The sequence below is a fragment of the Leptidea sinapis genome, chromosome 13 (assembly GCF_905404315.1).
Source record: "Leptidea sinapis chromosome 13, ilLepSina1.1, whole genome shotgun sequence".
In the NCBI taxonomy this organism is placed as follows: Eukaryota; Metazoa; Arthropoda; class Insecta; order Lepidoptera; family Pieridae; genus Leptidea; species Leptidea sinapis.
Window position 1 is genome coordinate 3,915,780 of NC_066277.1, and position 26,061 is coordinate 3,941,840.

Here is a 26,061-nt window from a genome sequence, read left to right on the forward strand (position 1 = left end):
CGGAACTAATACTGTCAATTAGTGGTAAGTGAATGTCACCAGTGTCTTCTATCGAGTCCTCTCTTGGGAAGGTCACGAAATGGGGTAAAATGAACCTTGCAAAATTTAATTCGACATTTCAAGCAGCTCTGCGTTGCACGCGGTCAAATGGTTCGACAGTTGATGCTGGGGTGCGCTAGATCATAGATGACAGCAATATTCCATATGTGGCTGCACCTGCGCTTTGTAGAGCGCTGTAATGTGGACCGGCTTGAAGTTATGCCGTGCTCTATTTATGACGCCCAGTTTGCCCGCCATATGAACGCGGAATTGGCAATCGCTCGTGATTTCGAGACCCAGTATTCTGATACTAGGCGAGGCAATAAGGGAGGGGTTGTCGAAAAGCGGTTGTACGACTAATCCTTCGACCAACCATGTCCAAAGCCGTACTGTCGGTCGTTGATCAATTGGTGACCCTCTAGGTATACTAAGAACTGGCGAATTATACTCTCCATGATTTTGGAGAGCAGGGAGGTAATAGCCATAGGCATGTTTGCCAGAACCAAACAGTCTCCTTTTCTATCGATGGAATGGCGTGGGCTGACTTCTGACTTGAAGAGTCAGGGACTACGTTTTTTAACAATGAGTGCCGGAATAAACGCGTTAGCACCTTCGTCAGCTTGGGGGCACACGTTCTTAGCTCAATGGTCTCCCATCCAATGCCATCCGGCCCACTCAACTTCTTCACGTACGTTGCGCTGCTCATGTGTAGCGGTGGCAGGGATAGCAGTTCGAAGTTATCAAGAGCAGCTCTCGACAGTGCCCAGAAGTTACGTGTTTCAGTCGGGTAACTAGGGAGCCACCATGCTTCGATTTCGCATGGGTGATTTGCCGCTTAATAATCTGGAGGCATAGGTTATACTTCCTCTTTAGAACATTAAAGTTCGGATCCTTTGTGTTCAGCGCCGGAACCCGTGTTCGATATGCCTGTTTTTTATAGTCAGATGCTGCTTTAACCGACGCATTGAACCAGGGCCAGTGATCTGCCACCGATTGTTACTACTGAGCTTGGTATAAAAATATCCATGCCTATCGGCTATTGCAATGGCACAGGCACTTGATCATACGAACCGAAATAAACCTTCCGAGAATTCTCGGTGAGGGATTCTTTAACTCTGGCAGAGCCTGGGATAAAAGCCAAACAAAATGAATAGGTATCGTCTCTAGAGTGAGGTGATTAAATTCTCTTTGTATTGATTGAGTTTTGAATGCAAAGCGGATGTAAAATATAAATACTACGTAATTAGTGGCGGGAATGCATATGTAAATATTGAAATTTATTGTAATTAGCAAAGAGAGCTTAAACACTACGTTCGTAATTATTATGAAGCGTACATCTTGCAGTGAGATTTGTATTATGTTTGAAATAGTAATTACTGGCGTATGGCGATTGGGGATGATAATTCAGCTAAGTTTGAGAGCGAACACTTGCTTATAACGTAGCTGATTTCGGCTATCTCCGTTTTTACAAGGTTATAGCCGTCATATGTCAATCTATCATTGCACGTTTACAACTCGGACGATTAACATGATAACCCGCTCGATCTTGACAGTCGCCTTGCGAGAGCAGTAACGACAGCATAGTTGTGTTTGTCGTTAAATTTGTTAAGTTAAAGCGTAAATTACAATAACACTATTAATAATTAAAAGTAACTAAAGCGTTATGCGTAGTTAAAAATCCCATTTTGTTTATTTAACATTTCCACAACATTTTACTTATGCTAGCAACTACAAATATATAAAATTTGGCGGTTTTTTCTTGAAATATCTATAATTTCATTATCATAATAGTTTTTTTTGATATAGAACAGTAGAAATTGATGAAAGTAACGATTCAGCGTGTAAAAATATATCTTTTCAATTATAGTTAATAAATGAATATCATACAAAAATACGAATTTATTTTTGTTTTATTTCGTGAAAGTAAATGGAAACCAAAACTTGTTTGCTCACTGTACAAATGACATTTCAGCCGGTGTCATGTCATGTTGATATAAATTATAAACTAAAGTAGTAGAGAGATTTGCTAGGCTGTTTGAATCACGTTTGATTGAAGGAATGTGGATTTGATTTAGCGTGATTTTTATGAATTGTAATCGATAAGTATTTCTTATGTAAAATATGTCTGTGAAGTGGACTAGTAGTGAAACTGGTATATTGAGGAAATGTCAGTTCAAGGAGAAGAAAGAAGAATTACTCGTGTTTGGCTACTCGTGCAAATTGTTCAGGGACGATGACAGAGCCCTACAAGTTGATCAAGGAAAGCACCTCATACCATGGATGGGGGATGAAACTTTGAAAATCGACAGGTTCGATACGTTTTTTTTTCTATAAGACTGTTAATGTGCGCTAATAATTCAAAGTAATTTCAATTAAGAAAATATTAATTTTTTGGAAGAGCCATAGTATTTCACAGAAAAGATGCGCAAGTATCGGCGTCTTATCGAAGATGAAGTATTTTGCAGCCAGCAAAGCGGCTTCAAATTAGTTACGGTGACATCCACCAGTGGTATGTATAATTTCAACATTGAAAGGTTCAAATTGCGTATGTATTGTATTATTTATTGTATAATATGTAAGGCTAGATAAGAATATAAATTCATAAATTTGTGGAGGAGTAATTTTTCAAATTTCAATATATTTTTAGACAATCATGGTTTGAATTGCCAACTGTTAGGGAATTATTGATTCCAACTGAGATAATATATTCTGTTAAGGATCAAATTAAAGAACTGTTTTGTCCCTCTGTATTCATCAAGCATTGCTAACAGTTTTTGTTTTGTTTCGATAAATGAAAGATGTTTTCAGTTGTGGTCTAAGTAGTTGTAGTCTTGATTGTAATACAGGGTTTATTGGCAGGTATGATGCAAGGGGAGCTCTTCATGATCTCTCTGCATTAGAGGCTCCACCAGGTGGCTTCGATTGGAGATTGGAACTCAAAAAGTCTGAGTATGAAGTGGAACAATTGTGTGATGAAGAGAGATACAGAGCATTGCATACAGATGAAGATGAAGAGGAAATGTATAAAGGTAAGTTATATAAATATTATTATGTAACCCTTTAAATAAACTTGGTGTTGAACACTTAATGGGATTTATAACCATCAATAAGGTATTTTTTCCGCTATGGTATGTATCTATGTTATTACATTTGCATCAACTTTTATATATCACTAAACACAAAAATCAGCAAATTGTGGTGAATACAGATAGAGGCTAATATTTAATTAAAGTAAATCATTATATTTCATTATACTTTCAGGGTTCATAGCATTTGTATTTTGTGTGACACATTATTATGCAACTTATCACCTTCTAAATATTTTCTCATGCTCATCATAATGATTTATGATCAAAGTATCAATGATATTGTTTAACATTAACCTTCCCAAATCGGCAGTGCTCCAGAGCACTACATTTTTCTGATACACCAAAACCGAAAGTGCTGTATGGCACCCTACTCCCTTGCCAAGTTCTGACCCTTATTTTCTTTATAAGAACTTTTCGATATATTCACTGAAATCATCCTAATTATAAGCTATCTATTGCTACATGTAAAAAATACTGATATAATTTGAGGCATACCACACTTTCTGAGTTTCACAGAACTGCAAGGTTAAATAAGTTTAATGATTATAGACTGCAGATTATATGCTACAAAAAATGCCCAAAATATGCAAGTAAAATTACTAAAATATGTATGCAAATACATAAAAAGGGCCAAAATATGCGTACCATTAAACAGGAAAAAATAAAAAGTCATATTTTTATTTAATTTTATAAAGGCTTGTACTGACAATAGTATTTGTGAAAATATATATAAACTATAACAAGGTATATCTACTCAGGTAACAATGAAATTTAAGATTTACCTTTAAAAATATGTACTACTAAGTACTGTTCTAAATGTTCTGTAGACAAATAAAAAATAATTTTTTTTTTTGTTAATTGGGCAGAATTTTTTGAGTGTAATGTTCGGGCGTACTCTGAAAAGCATCGAACAATGGGCATGATTGAGCGTAAATATGCATAGTATTTTTTTTTTCTAAAATATGCAACTACTACTGAAAAGGTACTAAATATGCATTTGCATATAATCCCGTCTCTGTTAATGATGAATTAGATTATTTGAGTTATGATATATACAGCCCACTTATCCAAAAACAAAGAGCTCAGAATGCTACATTAGCTATGAGAACTTGCTCATCATAGCATTCTTTAGATTTGTAGTCCATCACTTTGGAATAGGACAATAAGACCGATATGCTGTTATCATTATCATCTGCCCTTATGGGTTTGCTGGACTATCTGGATAATATATGGATGCAAATTATTTTTCAGAGGAAGAACTGAAGAGGCTCCATGCTGCAGGCTATGGTCAAGTCGGCTTCAACTATGAAACATCTGAGCAGAATGTCGTAGAAACACCAGCAGCTGAAGTTGAAGAACCTTTCCTTCCGTCAGAGGAATTCAAGGCTCTCCTACCCAATGATATGGTTTATGTAAGTTGTTAGATATGAAATGACATGTGGTTCTCACTAATCCACGGAACTACCAGATGAATTAAAATAATTCTTCTTCAATATAGTAGCCAGATACAGAATACTGTACTAAAGTAGAATAATTCCTTTGTTCACCTGATCCTATTTATCATACTGCTCAGTCAACCTGGTGGTTTTTTTTTTGATGTAAATTAGGGGCGAGATGAGCAGGACATTCAGCTGATGGTAATTGATATGCAATACCCATTACAATGCAGTGCCACTCAGAATTCTTGAAATATCCAAAAATTCTGACCGGCACTACAATTGCGCTCGTCACCTTAAGATGTGAAGTCTCATTTGCCCAGTAATTTCACTAGCTATGGCGCCCTTCAGACCAAAAGAGTAATGTTTACACATTACTGCATCACGGCAAAAATAGGCGGCATTATGCTACCCGACTTCCTGTGCAAAGGAGCCTCCCACTATGGCATTGTGTGGCCTGTAAGCTTATTTGTTGTCCTCTCACGAAAAAACAGGCTCACAAAATTCTGTAATCGCAACATCAATGGTTCTATACTGTAATTTTAATTTGGAAAAGGAGGACAAATGATTTTACAGGTCACCTGGTATATGTAATAAGTGAGTGTCACCTTTTTTTTTTTATGGAATAGGAGGACAAACGAGATTACGGGTCACCTGGTTTTAAGTGATCACCGCCACCCACATTCTCTTGCAACACCAGAGGAATCACAAGAGCGTTGCCGGCCTTTAAGGAAGGCGTACGCGCTTTTTTTGAAGGTACCCATTGCCTTACTATATTACATTAATTAATTTTAATTATATCCACTCTAGAAGGCTCTGTCTACCTTAGAATTCAGCAGGATGAAAGAAGAAGGAAGACTACTAGACAGCTTTAAATATTCTGGGAGAATAAACAGGACTATTCTACAAGGATTTATAGGGATATAGGACAAATAATGTGCCGATAAACTAGTAGGAATTGGTTTTAAAAACAATCAATTCCCATTTTGTTTGTTTGTGTGTTTTAATTTAACACCCTTATTATTATAAATTATTTCTTATAAAGTAGTTATATTCAGCCAGGGCTGAATGGTCAGATCTGAATATAACCTATATGCAGATCTAAATTCTTACTGTATGTAACTATTTGTAATATTTTAAAGTGATAACTCAAGTGATACTGGGATTAATAACAAAAATTAAATTTATAAATAAAATCTATGAACTAAATGAGGTTGCAATGACGCAGTTCGAATCCCACATCCATAGTAATATTATAAATTTGAATGTAAATTTGTGTGTTACACTTTCACACCTAAAGCGCCTACAGATTCTGATAAAATTTAGTACAGAGATAGACAAGACCTTGAAAAAGGACATGGTCTACCTTTTATTGCAAAAATATAAATGGTGGGGTTGAAGTAGGGGATGGCAGTTTGTATGGAAATTCGTCATGAAACTTTGTATTTAGGCACTTGATAAGAAATAATTTATAAACATTTGTTGGATTTCTGTAACTTTGACCTACATGGGGATGAAATAGGAGATTAAAAGTTCACAGGGAAAAACTATTAAAGAGACTGTCCTTAATGACAAGGGATAAACGGAAAGAGTAGTTAGCCTAAACTGCCCTAAGTAACTATTCAATGTGGACGGAATCGCGAGTAAAAGCTAGTCGTTCATAGATTTCGTTTATAAATTTATTGTATGTTGCTAGAAAATGTTACAGATTATTTAATAAAGTTCATAAACTTACAGCCGGAGTCCATCAAGCAAAATGCTATTATAGAGAAGACTGCAATGTTCATTGCATCCCAAGGTGCTCAAATGGAGATACTTATAAAAGCAAAACAGGGTGAAAATCCACAGTTCAAATTTCTAAACAAAGAATCACCGTTAAACATATATTATATGGCACTCATTGCATTGGTGAAATCTGGGAAATGGCCCGAGAAGAAACAGGAAATTGTTGATGGTATTCATATATTTATTTATTAATGAAATACAAATTTTATATTAATAATTAAGTTCCTTAGTAATAAGCACTACAGCTGAATTTGTCTACAGAGTGTGAAATTTAAAATTTATATGGTATCGAAAGAGTGCTATCATGTTTTCCTCTACTGTCACTAGATGGCGCTCTTTCGTAAAAACTCTCACACTTGGCACTCTGAACTAAAAAGCAAGCGTAATTTTACATTAAAAATATTTATGAACAGAAAGAATAACAATAATTCTTATAATATTTTAAATAATAATAAGAGTTATTAAGTACAAGTTATGTAAGCACTAGATAATAATGTTATTGGTTTGGTGATCGGTCTTTATCTCAATAAGTTGTCTTTAACTTCTATTTTAAGTCTTGTCTAAGAGTCAGTGAACACATGTAGACTTCACCAAATGTGTTAGCTCTTTTTTAAATTCTATCCTATATATGTTTATGTAGTGTTAATATGAGAGATTTATGATTTTTAATCTACATTAATATTAAAAAGAGGTACATTTTGTGAGAGTGTAGGGGGTTATCACTGGATATTAGATAATTTATATGTCTAGATAGTCTCTTGCTGTTAGATAACCGATACAAAAACAGATCAGGAATATTAGTTTAGTGTGTGTGACAAGCTATGTCTTAGACTCGAAATAGAGGTTAGTTCTAAAGTCTTATTTTTTTATTGTCTAGACGTTTTCACAGCTGTTATAGTATATCTACACGTATAAATGATCTAAGTTCAGGATTTACTCAACCAATTTTGAAAATAATCTCACCAATAGAAAGTTATTTTATTTGGAGTGTCATAGGCCATGATTAACCCAAAAAAATTAAAAGACTTTCGTGGTAGTCGGATTTGCAAAGTAACTCGGAGAAGAAATGGTTGAACGAAAACAGTTCTTACAAAAGCTGCCTTAACTATGAGAGATATAATATGATTGTTTTGCATATATGTTAGTGGCAGTATTGAAAGACCAACTAATATTGTTACTCTGGTAAATGCGGATCAAGACGCGGGTAACAAATAGTTTATGATTAGAATAACAACTGACAAAAAAACCTATTATTTTACAGACAAACCGAACGAGCATGATGAATACTTGCATCCAAGTTTAGCCGCAACAATAATTGAATCAGTAAGTTTTCTTTATTTTTCGTTTTATTAATATTTTATAATATTTGAAAGGTTTGTCTGCCTAAAATTTAAGATCTGTTTATAATCTAATTTAAAGCCTTACACACGTAAGGCTATATTAATAATAATAAATGTACGCTGTGTCAGATGTGACACACCAAAATCCCATTACTTGGTTAATAAAAGGGTTATTTAAAGGGTTGTGGAAACCTTCCTAATAGTTAACTATTAGGTGTAGCAAACCCTCGGAAATATTCAACAAATCAAATCAGTTTATTCACGTAGGTCACGGAAATGACACTTATGAATGTCATAAAAAAAAATTTTTGTTATTGAATCTACCGCTACTTCGTAAAGGGTTGAGCTAATGAGAAGAAGTAGCAAGAAACTCACTGCCAAACTAAAATATTATATCAAGATTTACATTTAAGTACATCGATTTACAAGCCATTTTTTTTTTTATGGAATAGGAGGACAAACGAGCGTACGGGTCACCTGTTGTTAAGTGATCACCGCCGCCCATACTCTCTTGCAACACCAGAGGAATCACAGGAACGTTGCCGGCCTTTAATTTCAAACACAATATAATATGTAAAATGATGCAACAGACACACTCAAACGTCAAATAGTCAATGGCTTACATGAGTAAGTCAAAAAAGTAAATGTAAATTCATACAAAAGTTATTGAGTACAGTAGCTGCATCATCCACATACACCATAATTATCACATTAATGTTTACAAGTATAAACTTGTTTACCCGTCAGTCATAATAATATGAAAATTTTTTAGGCACCATCAATACCAAGCATACATTACAAACCGTCTGCCGATTGCGACTACACTCTTTTGATATCCAAGATGAGAGGTGAAGCGGCCACAGATGAGGCCTACAGTGCAGAGCTGGCACCTGGGGAAGTGGCCCCTCCAGGAACCGAACCACTCCCACCAAGGAACCCTGCTGAGATAACCCGGGCACCTGTTATGTATAATCAGACTGAACAAGGTATTTCTTAACTTCTTTAGTAATCTTTATTTTTTTTAGTACCTACAATAATTTAATGGAGTTAAAGGATATTACTAGGTCACTCATGTCAATACTTGACACATATATAATATAATATTGACACACTTTTTACACAAATTATCTTGCCCCAAGTTAAGCATAATATATAGCCTGTGTTATGGGTTACAAGACAATGATATATTTAATACAATATACTTACTTATACATACATATAAACATTAAACATCCATGACTCCGAAACACACATCCATATTCATCATATAAATGCTTGCACCTACCGGGATTCGAATCTTGGACCTCTAGCTTACATATAACGATCAGTTTCGTAAAAAAACAAAAAACTCCACCTTATTGAAAACCTGACTAAACAATAATATTCAAGAGGCCTCAGATTAAGGATTGGGCTCCGCTGCGCACCAACTAGATACCGCACTACCTAAGAACAATAGCTTTTTTATTACGGTAACTTTATATTGTAGGGTGTATAGGCTATTTGTAAAGATGCTTGTGTGCGCGGCATCATGACATTCAATGGCATCTTTCAAATTTTGTCAATCAAATTACGCTTCGTGTTATTTTACATTGAAATTAATAAAATGCAAAATACTTACTGGTGATATGTGATCGCTGTGTCTTTCTTATTTCTTGTAGTATTATTTTTTACAAAGTCTTACTAACCCGGCATTTTAGTTTCAATTATTAGCAAAGTTTAACAGAACAGGTGGCACGTGAACGTCGCACATTGTTCGAGGCTGGCTCGAGTACGCCCACTTGGGCGTAGTCTACGCTTGCGGTAGTTGGAGCGCAGCGGAGACCAATCCTAAATTTAAGCAAGAGGCATCTAAAACTACAAATAGTATCATTACGTAATAAAAACATGATTTTTATTTTAATAAAGTGTTTGGTGCTTGATGTCTCTCTCCTTTGAATGACTAGTCATAGTCAATTTAAAGATTTCTTAAATGTTTTTTAACAACAAAATACATTTATTTATTACATTTTAAAATTTCGTAGTTTATGCGTATTGAAAATATACAAATTTTTGGTTTCCTTATCTTAAATGCGTGTTTTTTAGTTTTTTTTAAAGTAAGTATTTAGTTTTGCTTTTTAATCTTAAAATGATAAATGTCGTAGTAACGAATAATGGATGTAAAATACGCGTCATAATCTTTGGCACAGCTACCGGGTATCAGACAAAAAAAATCGCTTTTCCTGAAGATACTAGTAAGAAGAATGGGACAGACTATTAAAATTATTAAATTGACATCACTCCTTGACCAGTGTGAAAAGGTTGAAATAAATTCGACGTTTTGAAGAGGTCGAAAATCACGTACAAAGATTTCGAAACTATTTTTATCTGACATTTTAAAGTGGGTGAAAATCGTGTCATGAGACTTTATTACACAAATTCAAATTCAAACAATTTTATTCAAAATAGGATGTGACATCACTTATTGAAAGTCAAAAACTACCACCCATTCCAAAATGTATGCCTTAGACCTGAGAAGAACGGGCTCAACAAACTCAGCAGGCTTATTTTTTCGTCGTAAAAATATGTTTACAAAGTAATATTATACAATTAAACTTATTATTTAAAAGCCCGAGGGCGGTCACTCCATTCCCAATCTGTGGTATCATTAAGAAAGTCATTTATGTAATAGTAACCTTTACCACACAAACTTTTTTTAACAATTCTTTTGGATAACTTAATACTTTTGTTTTGAACATTACATTACATAAATACAGGGTCAAGCTAATATATAGAGCCCGTGAAAAGTAGAAACATTATTCATTTTAAATATTTTAATCTAAAATATTGGCCTGATATTAATATTTGAAATGGTGTTTGAATTTGTTATTTATATTATGACAATAAGAGACACGTGTAGGACGTTCAACTGATGGTAATTGATACGCCCTGCCCATTACAATGCAGTGCTGCTCAGGATTCTTGAAAAACCCGAAAATTCTAAGTAGCAGTACAACTTCTCGTCACCTTGAGACATAAGATGTTAAGTCTCATTTGCCCAGTAATTTCACTGGCTACGGCCCCCTTCAGCCCGTAACAGTATTGCTTACACATTACTGTTTCACAGTAGAAATAGGTGCCGTTGTGGTACCCATTAATCTAGCCGGCATCCTGTGCAAAGGAGCCTCCCACTGAAGAATTTATAATATAATATGCACTATATAATATAGACTATAAAATGGGTACTTCAAAAAAATGTTTTCCAAGATCCTTTATAAAAAAAAAAGATTAATGTAAATATTTTTCAGCCGTTAACATGATGGAGTACAACCAATATGCTGCATATTACAAGCAATACATGAGCCAAACAATAGTGCAAGCCCAGCAGGTGGTGGAACCAAGTAACAAGCCCCCAAGTATGGCCCCCTCCAAGTCTACCGGACTCAGTCTAATGAAGAACTATAATACTGATAGTGACAGTGACCTGTCAGGTATGAGTCTCTTGCCCCCTCCCATAGTAAAAGGCATGAAAGGCATTAAAATTGATTCCTTTAGAATGATTTTTGATGCCATTTCAAATATACTAGATACTACAACCGCTTCGGAAACAAATGGAGCTCTGCGAGAGAAGGAGCGACGCATGAAACGTTCCCAGAATTCTTTTTTGAGCTCTTTTAATAATGTACATATTGCTATTGCTATAAAATAATCGTAATCTAGTCCCAGGCTGTCGGATCTCTTAGATATTCAGCTGTGCAGTAGTAGGATTTACGACAGAGCCATTTTTTTTTATTTTTTTATAGAGAATGCCGGAACAGTGTATACATTTACCTTTAAAGCTATTGTGTATCTTATGGATATACCAGTATTTATTTGTAAATGTCGGTCAGATGATAATTTTAATTAATAACCTATCAAGCAAACAGTAGTGAATTTATTCTTCTACATGTGACAACTGTATGTGCCTATATATTAATATGAGTAGGTAGATAGAGGATATGGATGCACTTCAATCCTAGGATCTATTGTTTTTTTTTATAATTTTTTTTTTATGAAATATGGGATGAGACCAGGTGGACGTTCAGCTAATGGTAATTGATACGCCCTGCCCATTATAATGCAGTGCCACTCAGGATTCTTGAAAAGCCAAAAAATTCTGAGTGGCACTACAATTGCGCTCGTACCTTGAGGCATAAGATGGTAAGTATCATTTGCCCAGTAATTTCACTAGCTACGGCGCCCTTCAGATTGAAACACAGTAAAGTTTACACATTACTGCCTCACGGCAGAAAAAGGCGCCGTTGTGGCCCACTGGTTGTATTATTGTGCCCCTTGCTTGCGATTGCGCGTCTACCCTCGACTTCCTGTATGTAAAAAACAAATTAACTGCGGAAAAATCGAGGCTACTGACCAGGAAACGTGTGCCGAGGTTTAAATTATATTCTCAATTTGCCTATATAAGTTGCTATGCAAGTATATTTATATATATAATAAAATCGTACATTCGTACGTCTGTGTATTGAATATAAAAAAAAATAAGTTGTAAGCCAGACCAATAAAAGTTTTAATCATTACAAAAAGAAGTTGTTAAGATGGTCGTAATAATAAATACACTGAAATCTATGCGGGAGTGGTGATGTGGGCACATTCGCTCTATATATGTATATTAGTAATGTATTATCACTTAACATCAGGTGACCCATACGCTCGTTTGACCTCTCTCCTCTTCAATAAAAAAAAACTAACGGGCCAGGTGATCAAATACCATTAAGTGAGCTTATGTGAAATAACATCGTGTAATTAAATTTAGCGGTGGATTAACGAAAGAATTCTATAGTATTCTAGAATTTCATGAATTATGGATATTATGAGTGCATCAGTTAACATACACATATATTCGTCTTATAGTATAAAAAAGTACCTGTTTTACTTTACCTGCACGTATTTTTTATAGATTTCGACGACACCTCTTCAGAGGAGAACAAGCGCAAGCCCGTAATTGCAATACCGCCCGATGACGTCAAACTCGTGATCGACAAGATGGCGGCGTACGTGGCACGTAATGGCGACGAGTTCGCCGACATCGTGCGTGCGAAGAATGACCCGCGTTTCACGTTCCTGGACCCGGGAAACGTGTACCATCCGTTTTATAAAAAACTAATGCAGGAAAAGAGAGGGGTGAATGTAAATGGAATGGATAAATCTGTTAGTAATACAAGTGAGTAAAATTCTTTTTTTTTTGTAATAATAAAATATGAATGAATAATGTTTATCATTTTCTTTTTCTGTTTTCATTATGATGAAGTATATAACTTTCAATAATAAACCAGTGACACACATTGTTATAAAAATAACTAGCTGACCCAGCAAACGTTGTATTGCCGATATTAAAATCGCGATACAAAAGTAACTGTTGATCGTAGATGGGTGAAAATTTCAACTTATATGTATTTTTTAATGTTGACTCATAATCGAACAAGTTTAAAAAAAAATGTCAAAAAAATTTTGGCGTGGACCACCCTTAACATTTAGGTGGATGAAAAATAGATGTTGTCTGATTCTCAGACATATTGCACTCAAAATATCATAAGAATCGGTCAAGCCGTTTCGAACGAGTTTAACTACAGACACCGCGACATGAGAATTTTATATATTAGATAAACATCATGGTGGTGCTATATTTAATTAATTTAGTTTAAATATAGTTATATGTATAAATTGTAAATGTAGTATTGTGTACCGTAGTCGCTGTCCGTGCTGTGAAACACTGTCCAATGAAAATCAGTGTTAGTAGGTTCAGATGGCTTGACGTATACTGAGTGTGCCTCTGATTGGCAACACTAAAGTGTTTGCACTGCTCCTCAATGTTATTGTTATCTTTAAATATATTTATATATTTATCTTTATTATTGTTACATATTATGTTAAAGTTACTTATTTAGTTAAAGATTCTTTTTTGTTCATTATAAATAATGAACTATGTTTAGTAGTGTAATTATGTTGCTAATAAAGTTTATTATTATGACTACGTACATAGTAAATGTGTACTAAACGCTTAAATTCATTAAAGAAATAAGAAAGGTATTGTCGACTATTACCTTAAATGAAAATACAATAAATGGTGAATATTTTAGTAATTTTTCAAGAAAAACCTCCTTTTGGATTAGTGGGGAACATCTTGGTGATATGCCTATTTTGAAAGTTTTAACCTATGTCGAATAAATAAAAAACAAGTTTACACTTCAATAATTGAATATTATTTACTTACAGCTCCTGTGTCGTTTTCAATTAAAAAGTTAAAAGAGCCAGATCCAATATTGCCGAAACCTGCTCTACCTTACGAGTCCAGTTCTGATGATGATGAGAAAAAAGACGCGACTGAAACTGAGTCACAAGAAGATAAGACAAACATTCCCAATGTATCACACATGAATACTGAAATCAGTCATATTCCCCCAGTAGTAGTGTACAAAATGGAAAGTGCTCTGGAAAATCAAAAAAATGACTTGCCAACAGTAAGAGCTACTGAACAAAAGGTGAAAACAGAACCGAAAGTAGTAATGCAAGAAACTACTGAAGTAAAAGAGAGGATCAAAGTTGAAATGAAACCAGTAGCTTTTGCACAAATTGTTGAAATTAAAACAGATATTCCAGAACTACAGGAAACAAAAGACTCGTTATCAGAAGTAAAAAATGATCATTGTGATAAAATAAAACGAGAAGATTTCAAAATGGACTATAGAGATACAAAAAAAGAAAAGAATTATGAAAGTGAGAAACGCAAAGAGAAAGACAAGGAATTAAAAAGAGAAAGAGAGAGGGATATTGATAGGGATGTAAAAAGGGAGAGATCGAAACGAGACAAGGATGGCGAGAGGTCGAAGAGGGAGAAGCATAAAAGCGAGTCGAAAAGATCAAAGAGGGAAAGAGACCGTGAGAAGGAGGGAACAAGAGATAGTGAACGACATAAGAAGAAAAAGAAACATAACAAGGAGGAATTAATGGAGACTGAAATTATATCTTTAGAAGATAATTCAGATGAGATGATTGACTTGACTGGCGATGTTTCTGATGCCAAGGGTGAGAGGTTTTCTTAATTTACTTTTCTTGAATTAGTAGATGTCACCTTTAAACTAATCAATGATCTCACACATTAATATTATAAAAAGGGTTCTTTTTTACGTACTTTATGACAAACCAAAAGGTTTTCCATGTTTCTGTAGGATAAGCAAAAAAATAATCAAATACAGTTGGTATAATCAGCTTAAAATATAATATACTAGCTGACCCGGCAAACGTTGTTTTGCCATATAAAGTATAATTCACGCGATAGTTTTATAAGTAATAAAATATTGCCTATATTATAGCCTGTACATCATTTTGTTCTATTGTCAATAGTTTTTGCAGCGCACGCAAAAATAGGTTTTCGATTTTACATCTTGTGTTACAAAATAGCAATTTTATTACGGATCCCTAATTTTGGACTACCCAACACTGAAAGAATCATTCAAATCGGACCAGTAGTACCAGAGATTAGCGCGTTCAAACAAACAAACAAACACTGCAGCTTTATAATATTAGTATAGATATTAGTATAGATAATATAATAATAATAACATTATTTCCCAAACATTACAATAATTAATAATAGTTAGTAGTTACAATGACTCCTATGTAGTCATACTAATTGGAAATTAACTTTGTTTATAATGAATTCAGAACTCTGCTTTCATCGTATTACACCATATTATGACCTATTTTAAGGCAGATAATTTTTGATGATATTATAAGCGTACACTAACGGCCGTTCCCAATATACTATCTACAGATAGAGATAAATTACTACCTTCTACTGTCAGTAATTAGCTATCAATAATCTGAAGCTGTCCCAATACACCCGGTAAGTCATTCTTATCGCCTTATATTATGACCTATTTTAAGGCAGATAATTTTCGATGATATTATAAGCGTACACTAACGGCCGTTCCCAATATACTATCTACAGATAGAGATAAATTACTACCTTCTACTGTCAGTAATTAGCTATCAATAATCTGAAGCTGTCCCAATACACCCGGTAAGTCATTCTTATCGCCTTATATTGGGACACGTGAATTGCAATTTCCATACAAACTTCTATCGCTGGTAACGTATACGTCGTCCCATTGACAGACAGCGTGTACGGATATAGTGAGTTACCGTCGGTAAGTTTATTGGGACAGAAAAGTCAACGGTAGTTACGATTGTTATAAGTAAGAGACAGACTGAATATTGGGAACGGCCGAACGGACGATCGGTCCTGCGCTGCCCTCATCCAACGTATTCCGGCGATCTTGACCAGATCGTCGGTCCATCTTGTGGGGGCCTACCAACGCGTCTTCCGGTACGTGGTCGCCATTCGAGGACTTTACTGCCCCAACGGCCATTTGTCCGTCGAACTATGTGCCCTGCACACTGCCACTACAGCTGTACAATCGCTTGTACTATGTCGGTTAGTTTGGCTCTCCTACGGACCTTCTCATTTCTGATTCGATATCGCAGGGAATCTTCGAGCATAGCCCTCTCCATTACCCTCTGCGCGACCATGAGCTTCACCTAAATAAATAAATTTCCATAACATCATTTCGGAACATCCTGTAAAAAATCTAGTAGTCACGAGCTAGCGTAGGTACTGACACCTACTCCTTCCAGGGTGCGTCGTAGCCGAACTCGTATGTAAGTCTAGAATCTAGATAGAGTATCTTGCTGTTAGACACACTCACGATTTATTACACTTTGTGTTGGTGTGCGTGAATTTCTCTTAATAGAGGTTAAGTCCTAAATACGATGTTTTTCGACGTTTTCATAGAGAGATAGAGAGTTTAGAGTTCACCTCTATTTTAAGCAATGTACGCACATGACACAAAGTGTCATACAAATCGCAAGTGTCAGACGTAGCTTGTCACGCACACTAAAGTATTAAACCTGTGATTTTTTTATTGGTTGTCTAACATCAAGAGACTCTTATCTAGAAGGTAGGCATGCAAAGATAATATTGTATATAATGGTAGGAGAAAGTGAGACTGAAGTGGACGCCAGCAAGCAGCATGACCGACGGCGGAGAGCGGCCGAGTTCCTGAAGAAGGTGGGAGTAGACCCCGGCGCGGCGCTGTGCAACACATCCCTTGCGAGCGCCATGGTGACGTACTTTATATACACACACACACACACACACACTCACTCACGCCTTGTTCCCGTCGGGGCTGGCAAAGACAATAGAATGCCACTTGCTTCTATCATTACAAACCTCACGCGCGTCCTCTTCATTCATTACTCTTTTTATACATTCTCGCCGGTAGCGGGTGCTTCGGACCTTTCCTTTTCTCAAAAGGTCTCCAATTTGGTCGACGAATGTTCTACGACGTCTTCCGCGACCGGCCTGCCCACACATACTTGTCTTATATATTTGATGCGTCATTCTTACTTCACTCATTCGCTCCACGTGTTCAAACCAAACCTAAAAAAACCTTTATATAACCCTTACAAATAAATGCGAATTAAGTTTGTTTGTTAGTCGCTAACGACTCCACCGATTATCGCGATATAGATAGGGTACATTTTATCCCAAAATTTTAAGAATTTACGAGGGCGTGCGGCATGACGTATCATTTTTTAAACGACGGGTAAGACAGATGCAACAGAGAAAGAGTGTGTTATGTAAAAGTTGGAGCGAAAGAGATGGGAGATAAAGATAAGCCAACATCATGAAGTCCTGTCATGTGGAATAGATTTGGACAGTTTTCAGTTGTCCTTCGTTTTTAGTTAGCTGAAAGTAAAATAACTTCAAAATTGCTTTAATTCTATTAGTTCGAGTGTATTAGTTATTTTTATCTACACCCATGCTTTAAATCCTCTATTAAAGATTCTGAAACAGTTAGCTTATTGCCAACATTAAAACACCCAATGCTCTAATAACCATTACATCATCCAAACGAGTGTTGTAATGTTGTACTGAATTTCATAACAACACTCCTATGTTTGTTTTCGATCCCCTCATGCGCAAAGAGTTTCAACAGACAGCCACATTCTTATTGCTCGATGCGTGGTATCTGTATGAATTTCAAAAAAAGAACATTTTCGTTTACGCGCGTTCCACACTACCAGAAGTCGCGCGCTGTAAAAAAAAGTAGGTTATTAAAAGTAGGTTATTCGAATTTTTTAAACGCTGCAAAAGAACATTATATTCGAGTGAATTTTAATAATTGTACTATACAAAATGTAAATTAATACTAAAATAAAAAATAATTGTTTCATTAATACTTAGTTTATTTGTATATAATCAGTAATTAATGATATTAGGTTACTACTAGGACTGGCTGTTTTTATGTTAGCAGTAAGCTAACTGTTTCAGAATCTTTTAGAGGATTCATATTCTGGGTGTAGATAAATTCTTGTATGCTACTGTTGATAATTAGGTATTTAAACACTCATGTGATACTATTATCACACGAGGCGAAGCCGAGAATCCACATTCGTGTTTTAATACCCCTTATTACACAACAGTTGCATAAACAACTATATACAGCTTTTGTGTAATAAGAAGTTAAGGTTAATAAGGCTTTATCTACAGCCATAAAATGAATCCTCTATAATAAAAGATTCTGAAACAGTAAGCTTACTGCTAACATTAAAAAGCCAGTCCTAATAACCATAATATCATCCAAATTATGAAAACAGATGATATAATGTTGTACTGAATTTCATTACAACACTCGTTTGGATGATGTAATGGTTATTAGGACATTGGGTGTTTTAATGTTGGCAATAAACTAACTGTTTTTGAATCTTTAATAGCGGATTTAAAGTATGGATGTAGATAAAATTATTAATTGATATAATAAAAAAATAAAGAGGTTGTTTTTTTGCTGTTGATTAAATTTGATTATAGTTTATATATTCGAGTTGATTTAATTGAGTAAAACAAAAAAACAAACAGAAGCAAAAATGGTACCATGTAGAGCTCAAGGGTTTTTTTTTATATTTTCATATTTTTTCATAAATATAACATAAACTTATTGTGCCTACTACCTTAGAAAGTACTTTTTTGTGGGAAGAAAAAATCTTATGTTTTTACAAGATATAAATAAGATCCCAGAAAATAATGTTCAAAACAAATAATTTATTACGAAATTCAAGGGAATTGTTAAAAGACGTTTATTTGGTATACCACAAAGGTTACGGTAACATAAATCATTTTCTTAACGATACCACAGATTGGGAATGGAGCGACTGCTGTCAGGCTATTTAAATTTTAAATTTGATTCGGTCAAAATTTAATTAAAAATAAAGAAGCAGCCCAAGGAGTGTTTTGTGACCGTTCTTTTCAGGACTTGGCATTATTATCCGAATGGGTGATAGTTTTTTCACTTTAAATAAGTGATTTGATATTCTGAATGAAAACTTTGATTTCAATTTGAATTTCATCGAACAGGTGGACACGTTAGAATCAATACGAAAGAAGAAGGCAGAAGAAGAGGAAAAGAGACGCAGAAGAGATAAGCGGAGACGACGGCGTGGTAATGAATAGTTTACTTCATATTTTTAGCGTTTCCCTATTTCCATATATTGTTAAATTTTCTTTTTCCTAAAGTCCAACCTTTTCTCAAGATGTAGCCAGCGCCAATTTCTATCTCATAATATTCAATTTAAATTTCGATTAACAGTTGTAAATTACAAAACCGTTAAAATAATTGCTTTTTCATTTGGGGTATTATCGGTCATTCTAAGATATGATTCCTGACCAGAGATTAAAAGAAAAAAGACATAAAAACGTAACTCGACTATTGGTGAGGGCCCATTGGTTTCTGGTAATTCCATTTCATGCAGTTCTCCTTTGGGATTCCAAACTATTTACTTACCAGGTGAATAAAATAAATTTGTGTTAAATTGTAGCCATAATTTTTTTTTTTAATCTCTTTCAGAATATGACGAGGAATCAGAACGTCGGCGCAAAAGGCGACGAAAGGAAAGGTACTACAATTTTTTTCATTATTAATAAAATCTGTTAACCATCGTACTTATATAGTTCATCGTATGGTTAAAGTACTCATTTTATAGGTCATACACTCCCATAAGTTATATACAATGTTTGTACAAAGCCGGGTCTAGTTTTGCCGCCGAATTCCACCTTCGCACGACACGCCACTAATTAGGATATCATCCCCACCATCTGGATGTGTGGCGGTCCTCCACAGTGCGGTTTTCAAGGAGCTTTCTTCCTCGTACTACAAAGCTGTGGAATGAGCTTCCTTGTGCGGTGTTTCCGGGACGATACGACATGGGTACCTTCAAAGAAAGCGCGTACACCTTCCTTAAAGGCCGGCAACGCTCTTGTGATTCCTCTGGTGTTGCAAGAGAATGTGGACGGCGCTGATCACTTTACACCAGGTGACCCGTACGCTCGTTTGTCCTTCTATTCCATAAAAAAAAAAAAAACTACTTTCTAAAACACTAATAAAACATGTTAGCAAAACAGTTCGTCCGCTGTACCTGTTTTTGTTTCATTTCAAAATTGAGTTCCGACGAAGTGCATCCAGCTTTTTGTATTTAATTTTATGATCTACCGTTGTCACATCCCAAAGAACTGGTCCTTCTGTTATCAGTTGTATAAAAAACAAAGTATTTTCGTTATTCCACTCCATCACAAACAAACTAAATAGAATTACCGCTAGCTACGAATGATTTTGCTTTATGGTCTTTATACAGGTGTCCCAGAAAGAATGGATAATCCTTGAACACCGCACGGGACAGCTCTCCAGCGCTCAGAAAAAAATATCTAAAAAAATAATTCCAACTGATACCCAAAATATGATTTTTTTAGTAAAACAGACGTTTTTTTTACTTCACATTCATGTGCACAACACCCACAAAGTAATGAAAATGTGAAGTAAAGTAAAAAAAACGTATGTTTTTCTAAAAAAAACATATTTTTGGTATCACTTGGATTTTTTTTTTGATATATTTTCTGAGCGCTGGAGAGGTGTCCCGTGCAGGGTTCAAGGATTATCCATTTTTTCTGGGACATCCTGTATATTCGAAATATTTTATATTGTTAATTAATATTAAATTAATACAGTAAGAGCCCGTGGGACCCCAGTACTACGTTATTATACGCTTTATATTAGCTTCACCTGTATGTTTGTAACCGACTTCTTTGGGCGCGATTTTGACCCACTTTAAACGGCTAGATTTCGTTCAAACTTTGTACATTTATCGAGGACCGATGATATTACACTAATTTGATAAAATTATTAAATTTTTGAATTTGCAAAATATGATTTTTGTTAATTTATATAATTTTTAAATAAATAAATCACTAATAAGCCATCTAGTAATTTATTGTAAACTTCAAAGGAAACGCGCGACATGTCAAGACTAGAGATGAAACGGATATCCGGTAACTATCCGGTATCCGGCCTATCCGGCGGCCTTAATACTATCCGGCCGAATATCGGATAACTACCTACTATTCGGCCGGATAGGCATCAGGCCGAATTAAAAAAAATCTGTATAAAAATATATTTTTAAGTAATTATTTGCTTTATTTAGTTAGTTTTAGTATCACTTAAGAAATATAATTAGTTTTAGTTGTAAATTTTTAATCACACCATAGTAAATGAATGTAATAGAAAAAAAAATAGTACTCATACTGAACTAAAGGCAAATTATGGTGGATAAATACTATTTTCTCTGCATTGAGAGGTAGCAAGCGGTTTCGCTTCTTTTCATAAATAAGGCCAGCTTCAGAAAAAAGTCTTTCGCTGTACACACTGCTGCAAGGTGCTGAAAGATAGATTTTGGCAAACTTTGTTAAATTTGGGTATTGTTTGGCATTAGCTGCCTACCAAGAATAAGGGTCACGATTGCGATCAATTCTCATTGACTTGAGATAAAAATCCAGCTCACAGGTTATCGCGTTTCTTTCTTCACGTTGAACCTGGTCAGTATTGTTTTCATTTGCTACCTCATCAAAGCAATCCCAAAACGTGTCATGAGCTTTGCGAGATACAGCTGACTCTGTCTCCTCTCCTCTACTCTTTTTAGCCGGTGTTGAAGATAAACTGCTACTTGAGTACTCTTCACAAGACATTTTCAAATATTCCCATAAGATCTCCAAACGGCTAAGTTCCGCCGGATATCCGGCGGCCGGATATCCGGTATCAGGTAGCCGGCCAATCTGCTATCCGTTTCATCTCTAGTCAAGACAGTTCCACAAAAATAAAGTATCTAATTCGTTTAGGAGCGAATAGATGGCGGTGAATTTATATTTCCATTATAAATTATTAATGCGTGATTTAACTGAGCTAATTATTATAAGAGCTAGTTCGGGGATCTCGGGCTAGCTAAATTAAGTGATCTTTCAATATAACTAAAATATTTTTATTCGCTAATATTAAAATCCCTTCATTCAATCTAAAAAAAATAACTAAAAAATGAAAAATAAATAATAGTTTAAAAAACTAAAGAACACGCTTTATATAAAATTCAACTAAAAAATAGAAAATAAATTTAAATAGAAAATAGTGTAAAAAAATATTATATATTTCATTATAAAATAAGCGTGGGGTGCTTTTTAAGATATTATTAAAATAATAATTCTTCTACATTAAAGCGTGTTCTTTAGTTTTTTAAACTATTATTTTTTTGTTTATGTTTTTGTTGTTATCAGTCTCTGGCAATCAATAACGTGATTTTCAATAATATTCCGAAGGTAATAGCGAAAAATCGCACTTTTGTTGTTTGATGTATTTAGATCGGTATTTTACACACCTTTAGTACCGTTTACCTGCCAAAGCCACTGTAACCCAAACTCCATAATGCTCCATCGTTCTTGCCTGTGGTGGGAGCATGCGCTGACGAAACTTTCAGCTTTTATTTAAATGTCTGGTGTTCACGGGCTCTTGTTCTATAAGGGTTGACTTCTTTACCTAAAACGGTAGGTACCTATCTAGATAAGTTAACCTTTTAAGTATAGCTTAGTTATTTCTATAAAATAAATAGGTATTTTAAATAAATATTCTTTCGTTGTAAAACCTACATTAATTGAAGATTGTAATATATCTGTCTGGAAGATCACGATATTTTCAACATACTTAATTTTTCCTTCCATGCCGCCGCATGTACTTATTGTTCCATACCTACACGGGGAATGAGACAGGCCTGGCTATTATCTCCGTAACCGAAACATTGACATGAACATGACATCACAAAATGACAAATTGCTTGACATATTGAGATATGATCTGAAATACGAGTGTAAAATGAATACCATCTGTCTGTGAATATTCGCATTACAATGTTATGTTTTTTATTTCAGATCGTCAGATGAAGATGCGTCCGATTACGAGAGGTAATATTATTTTTCTCATAATACTTCAGGATTCTCCAGGTGTAATGAATCTGATTATCATGTTATTGTTATTATGTTGCCTTCTGGACATCTTCCAGCTGGTGATGATGAATGTACTATCTTGAACTTGTCCATACATGTCGCAGTGTTGCTAGACCCCACAAGATGGACCGACGATCGGTTCAAGGTCGCCGACAGCCTAGCTAAACTGTATGAAAAAAGCGATTGCATCAATGACTTAAAACTAAGATTGACAGACGATTTAATACTTTTATTAAACGCAGACTTATGTCGAAGGCTTATTACAGTATTGAAGATTACGTAAACGATATTACAATGTGGAATTGAATATTATGTATTATAGTTTTTTTTTTATAGATTTTATGGTTCAGCCTTGTATTGTTTTACTAGATTGCATTTTTTTTAAATATGCATATGTTAAAACTTTTATGTAATTAATATGTATCTGAATTGTTTATTTACTGATTGACGTAGACGAGCAATATTTTGATTTTTATGTCAATAATATATTTTTGATTTTGTCTTTGATGACAGCTAGGTATAATCTTGTAGAAACACAGATAGCCGAAATCATTTTAAGCAACTGTTCGCTTTCAAACTTACCCGGATTATACTTGCACTTGATTTTGCGGATTATACTTAATTACTGCAGTCAAATCACTGCATGTTTCATACCTAACTAAATTCCTATTACATAGGCAGCCCCGCCTCTTGTTACGTCGCCGGAATACGTTGGATGAGGAAAGCGTAGAACTGATTGTCGTGGAGATCTCTGGGGGAGGCCTTTGTCCAGCAGATAGTATATACACTTCAGCCGCTGCCCTCATCCAACGCGTTCCGGTCCATCTTGTGGGGGGACTACCAACACTACGTCTTCCGGTACGTGGTCGCGACATTCGAGGACTTTACATTAGGAGGATAGTATATTATTGAAGATAAATTAGAAAAAAGAAATATAACTCCTAAGTATTCTTGCAGCTCGAAGAGAAGACGACACAAGAAAGAGAAAAAACAATCAAAGGACAAGAAGAGAAGACGCGGTTCGATGTGTTCTGAAGAAGACCAGCCAATGAGCATTGATCTCACGAACACCTTGAAAGAATTGCGGAACGTCTCGCCGACCAGGGCGTTGGAGTTGGATGCCGGGAGAGCGGCTTCGGACGACGACGGAGAAGTTAAACGGGAGAAGAAGAAAGAGAGGGAGTACAGTGAAGGGGAGTGGTCTAGCGATAGTGATGAGGATTCTTTGACTTCATTGAGCCAATGAGTTGAGATAAGAAAAATGATCGAATTAAGTTCATTAATATTTTGTAATGCACTATTTTTTTGTGACAATATAGACGGGATGGGCAGGAATTTTATCTGATGGTAGTTGATACGCCTTGCACATTACAATGCAGTGCCGCTCATGATTCTTGAAAAACCCAAAATTTCTGAGCGGCACTACAATTTACCTGTATTATTCACCTTGTCACCAGGATTCCGACTTCCTCGGGACTTTTACACAGTGCCTAAAAAGCTCTAATAATCAAAAGGATAGGGGTAAATGTGTGTGTGTGTGTATGCATGACCGTGCTAACCATTCAAGACCTCCAAAAGAGACACACACAGAGGGAGTGTGACAGTAGTCTTGCAAAAGGAGCCATTCGTGTGCAGTTGATCGACATTTGTACATGTTTAGACCATACATACATAATACCTTATGGAGCTTATTGTACTGCAGAAACAGAAAGAATCTGCGGCTAAATGATGTCCTTACCTTCGTAGATATAGCGGCAAGTCGACCCTGGCCTAAACTCTGTTAAAGGGTGCTGTTTGATAACAATAGCCAATATGAACGTATCAATATCCTTTAGTTTTACGAATTAAAATGTGCATTTTTCGATGCTATTAAGCTCGGCAACGGTCTTATGATTACTTCAAGTGACCCGCATGTATACTCTTCCATAAAAAAGTACAAATCCGGAACGTCTTCGTATCTGTAGGTAGCAAATAGTTCGGATAAAACTCATTTCAAAATGGCCGACACGTGCATAATATGGCATTCTCGAAGATGTCACTATCACCTGTTATTGTTATATCATTATTTTTTGTTTATTTTAACGAGTAGGTGAGGCGATTGGCTTTAATCCAAAACATATATAGCAAAACATCATTTTTAAATTCCGCAATGTCACAAGAATAAACTAGGTTTTTGGTTATGAACAAATTTCATAATGTAGGTTAATCCTCCATTTTGTAAAGTCTGTAAGTGTCACGTGTTTTATTTTGTTTTACGGAAACTTTCTATGTTGATTAAATTATTCCATTTTTTATAAGCGTTTATGGCTAAGTAGACTTTAAGGGTCGTTTATATATATGTATGAGTTCATACCCAGGTGTTTTTAATCTAATATCTCATGATTACCAGAAGATAACCTAAAAAGTGTATATTTTATGTAATTATACATTATTAAATATTGAAAAATATAAATTTTAAATTTTAAGGACCTTAAATAGTTTAATATTTTTTTGAATGATTCAGAATAAAATTATTGTATCTGTTTTTTACTACCAATATGTCAATGCGGCCAAAAACGGCCACTCGCATGTACTGTAACTGTATAAAATAATTAAGATATTAAAGATTTATATGATATTGGTTTTTTATTTACTAGGGTATATTTACCCTTACTGAATATGGCGAATTAAAGAGATCATAATTTATCAAATTTTGGCACATGTATGCCATAGTACCCACCGTCCTCGCCAAACTTTTATTTCGATCGTTATTCGATATTGCCACCTGTTTGCGCAGACCATAGATTCCGCATTCGTTCCTCCTAGATACAGGCAAATAATATATTTTATTTTATTTTTTTTTTATTTTATTAAGAAAACCAACAGCATATTACAGATTAGATAAATAACAAATAATATTTTACAATAATAATGCCAATAACAGGTTTCCCTTATATTATATTATATTAAATTACGGTTTCCGAAAA

General features: G+C 35.0%; 1 protein-coding gene across 2 annotated transcripts; it reads left to right on the forward strand.

Annotated features, from left to right (window-relative positions):
• The first annotated feature begins 2,057 nt into the window (after window positions 1-2,057).
• LOC126967756 (protein suppressor of white apricot-like) lies at window positions 2,058-25,712 on the forward strand. Of its 2 annotated transcripts, none has more exons than XM_050812431.1 (14): window positions 2,058-2,348; window positions 2,899-3,068; window positions 4,380-4,540; window positions 6,302-6,518; window positions 7,611-7,672; window positions 8,462-8,675; window positions 10,974-11,156; window positions 12,620-12,883; window positions 13,936-14,745; window positions 16,716-16,843; window positions 19,136-19,220; window positions 19,626-19,674; window positions 23,021-23,053; window positions 24,053-25,712. In XM_050812431.1, the coding sequence occupies exons 1-14, from the start codon at window positions 2,161-2,163 to the stop codon at window positions 24,339-24,341; spliced, it is 2,853 nt and encodes a 950-aa protein (XP_050668388.1). In that variant the 5' UTR covers window positions 2,058-2,160; the 3' UTR covers window positions 24,342-25,712. The 2 variants fall into 2 exon arrangements, with proteins under 2 accessions (XP_050668388.1, XP_050668389.1); XM_050812432.1 differs by having other exon boundaries at window positions 2,205-2,548.
• The last annotated feature ends 349 nt before the right edge of the window (window positions 25,713-26,061 follow it).

What these genes read in the sequence shown, in the direction of transcription:
- LOC126967756 (XM_050812431.1), top strand. Translation starts at nt 2,161, where the DNA reads ATGTCTGTGAAGTGGACTAGTAGTGAAACTGGTATATTGAGGAAATGT. An exon ending in TAAATCTGTTAGTAATACAA is followed by an intron (nt 12,884 to 13,935) that starts GTGAGTAAAATT and finishes ATTTACTTACAG; the next exon opens with CTCCTGTGTCGTTTTCAATT. An exon ending in GATGCGTCCGATTACGAGAG is followed by an intron (nt 23,054 to 24,052) that starts GTAATATTATTT and finishes GTATTCTTGCAG; the next exon opens with CTCGAAGAGAAGACGACACA.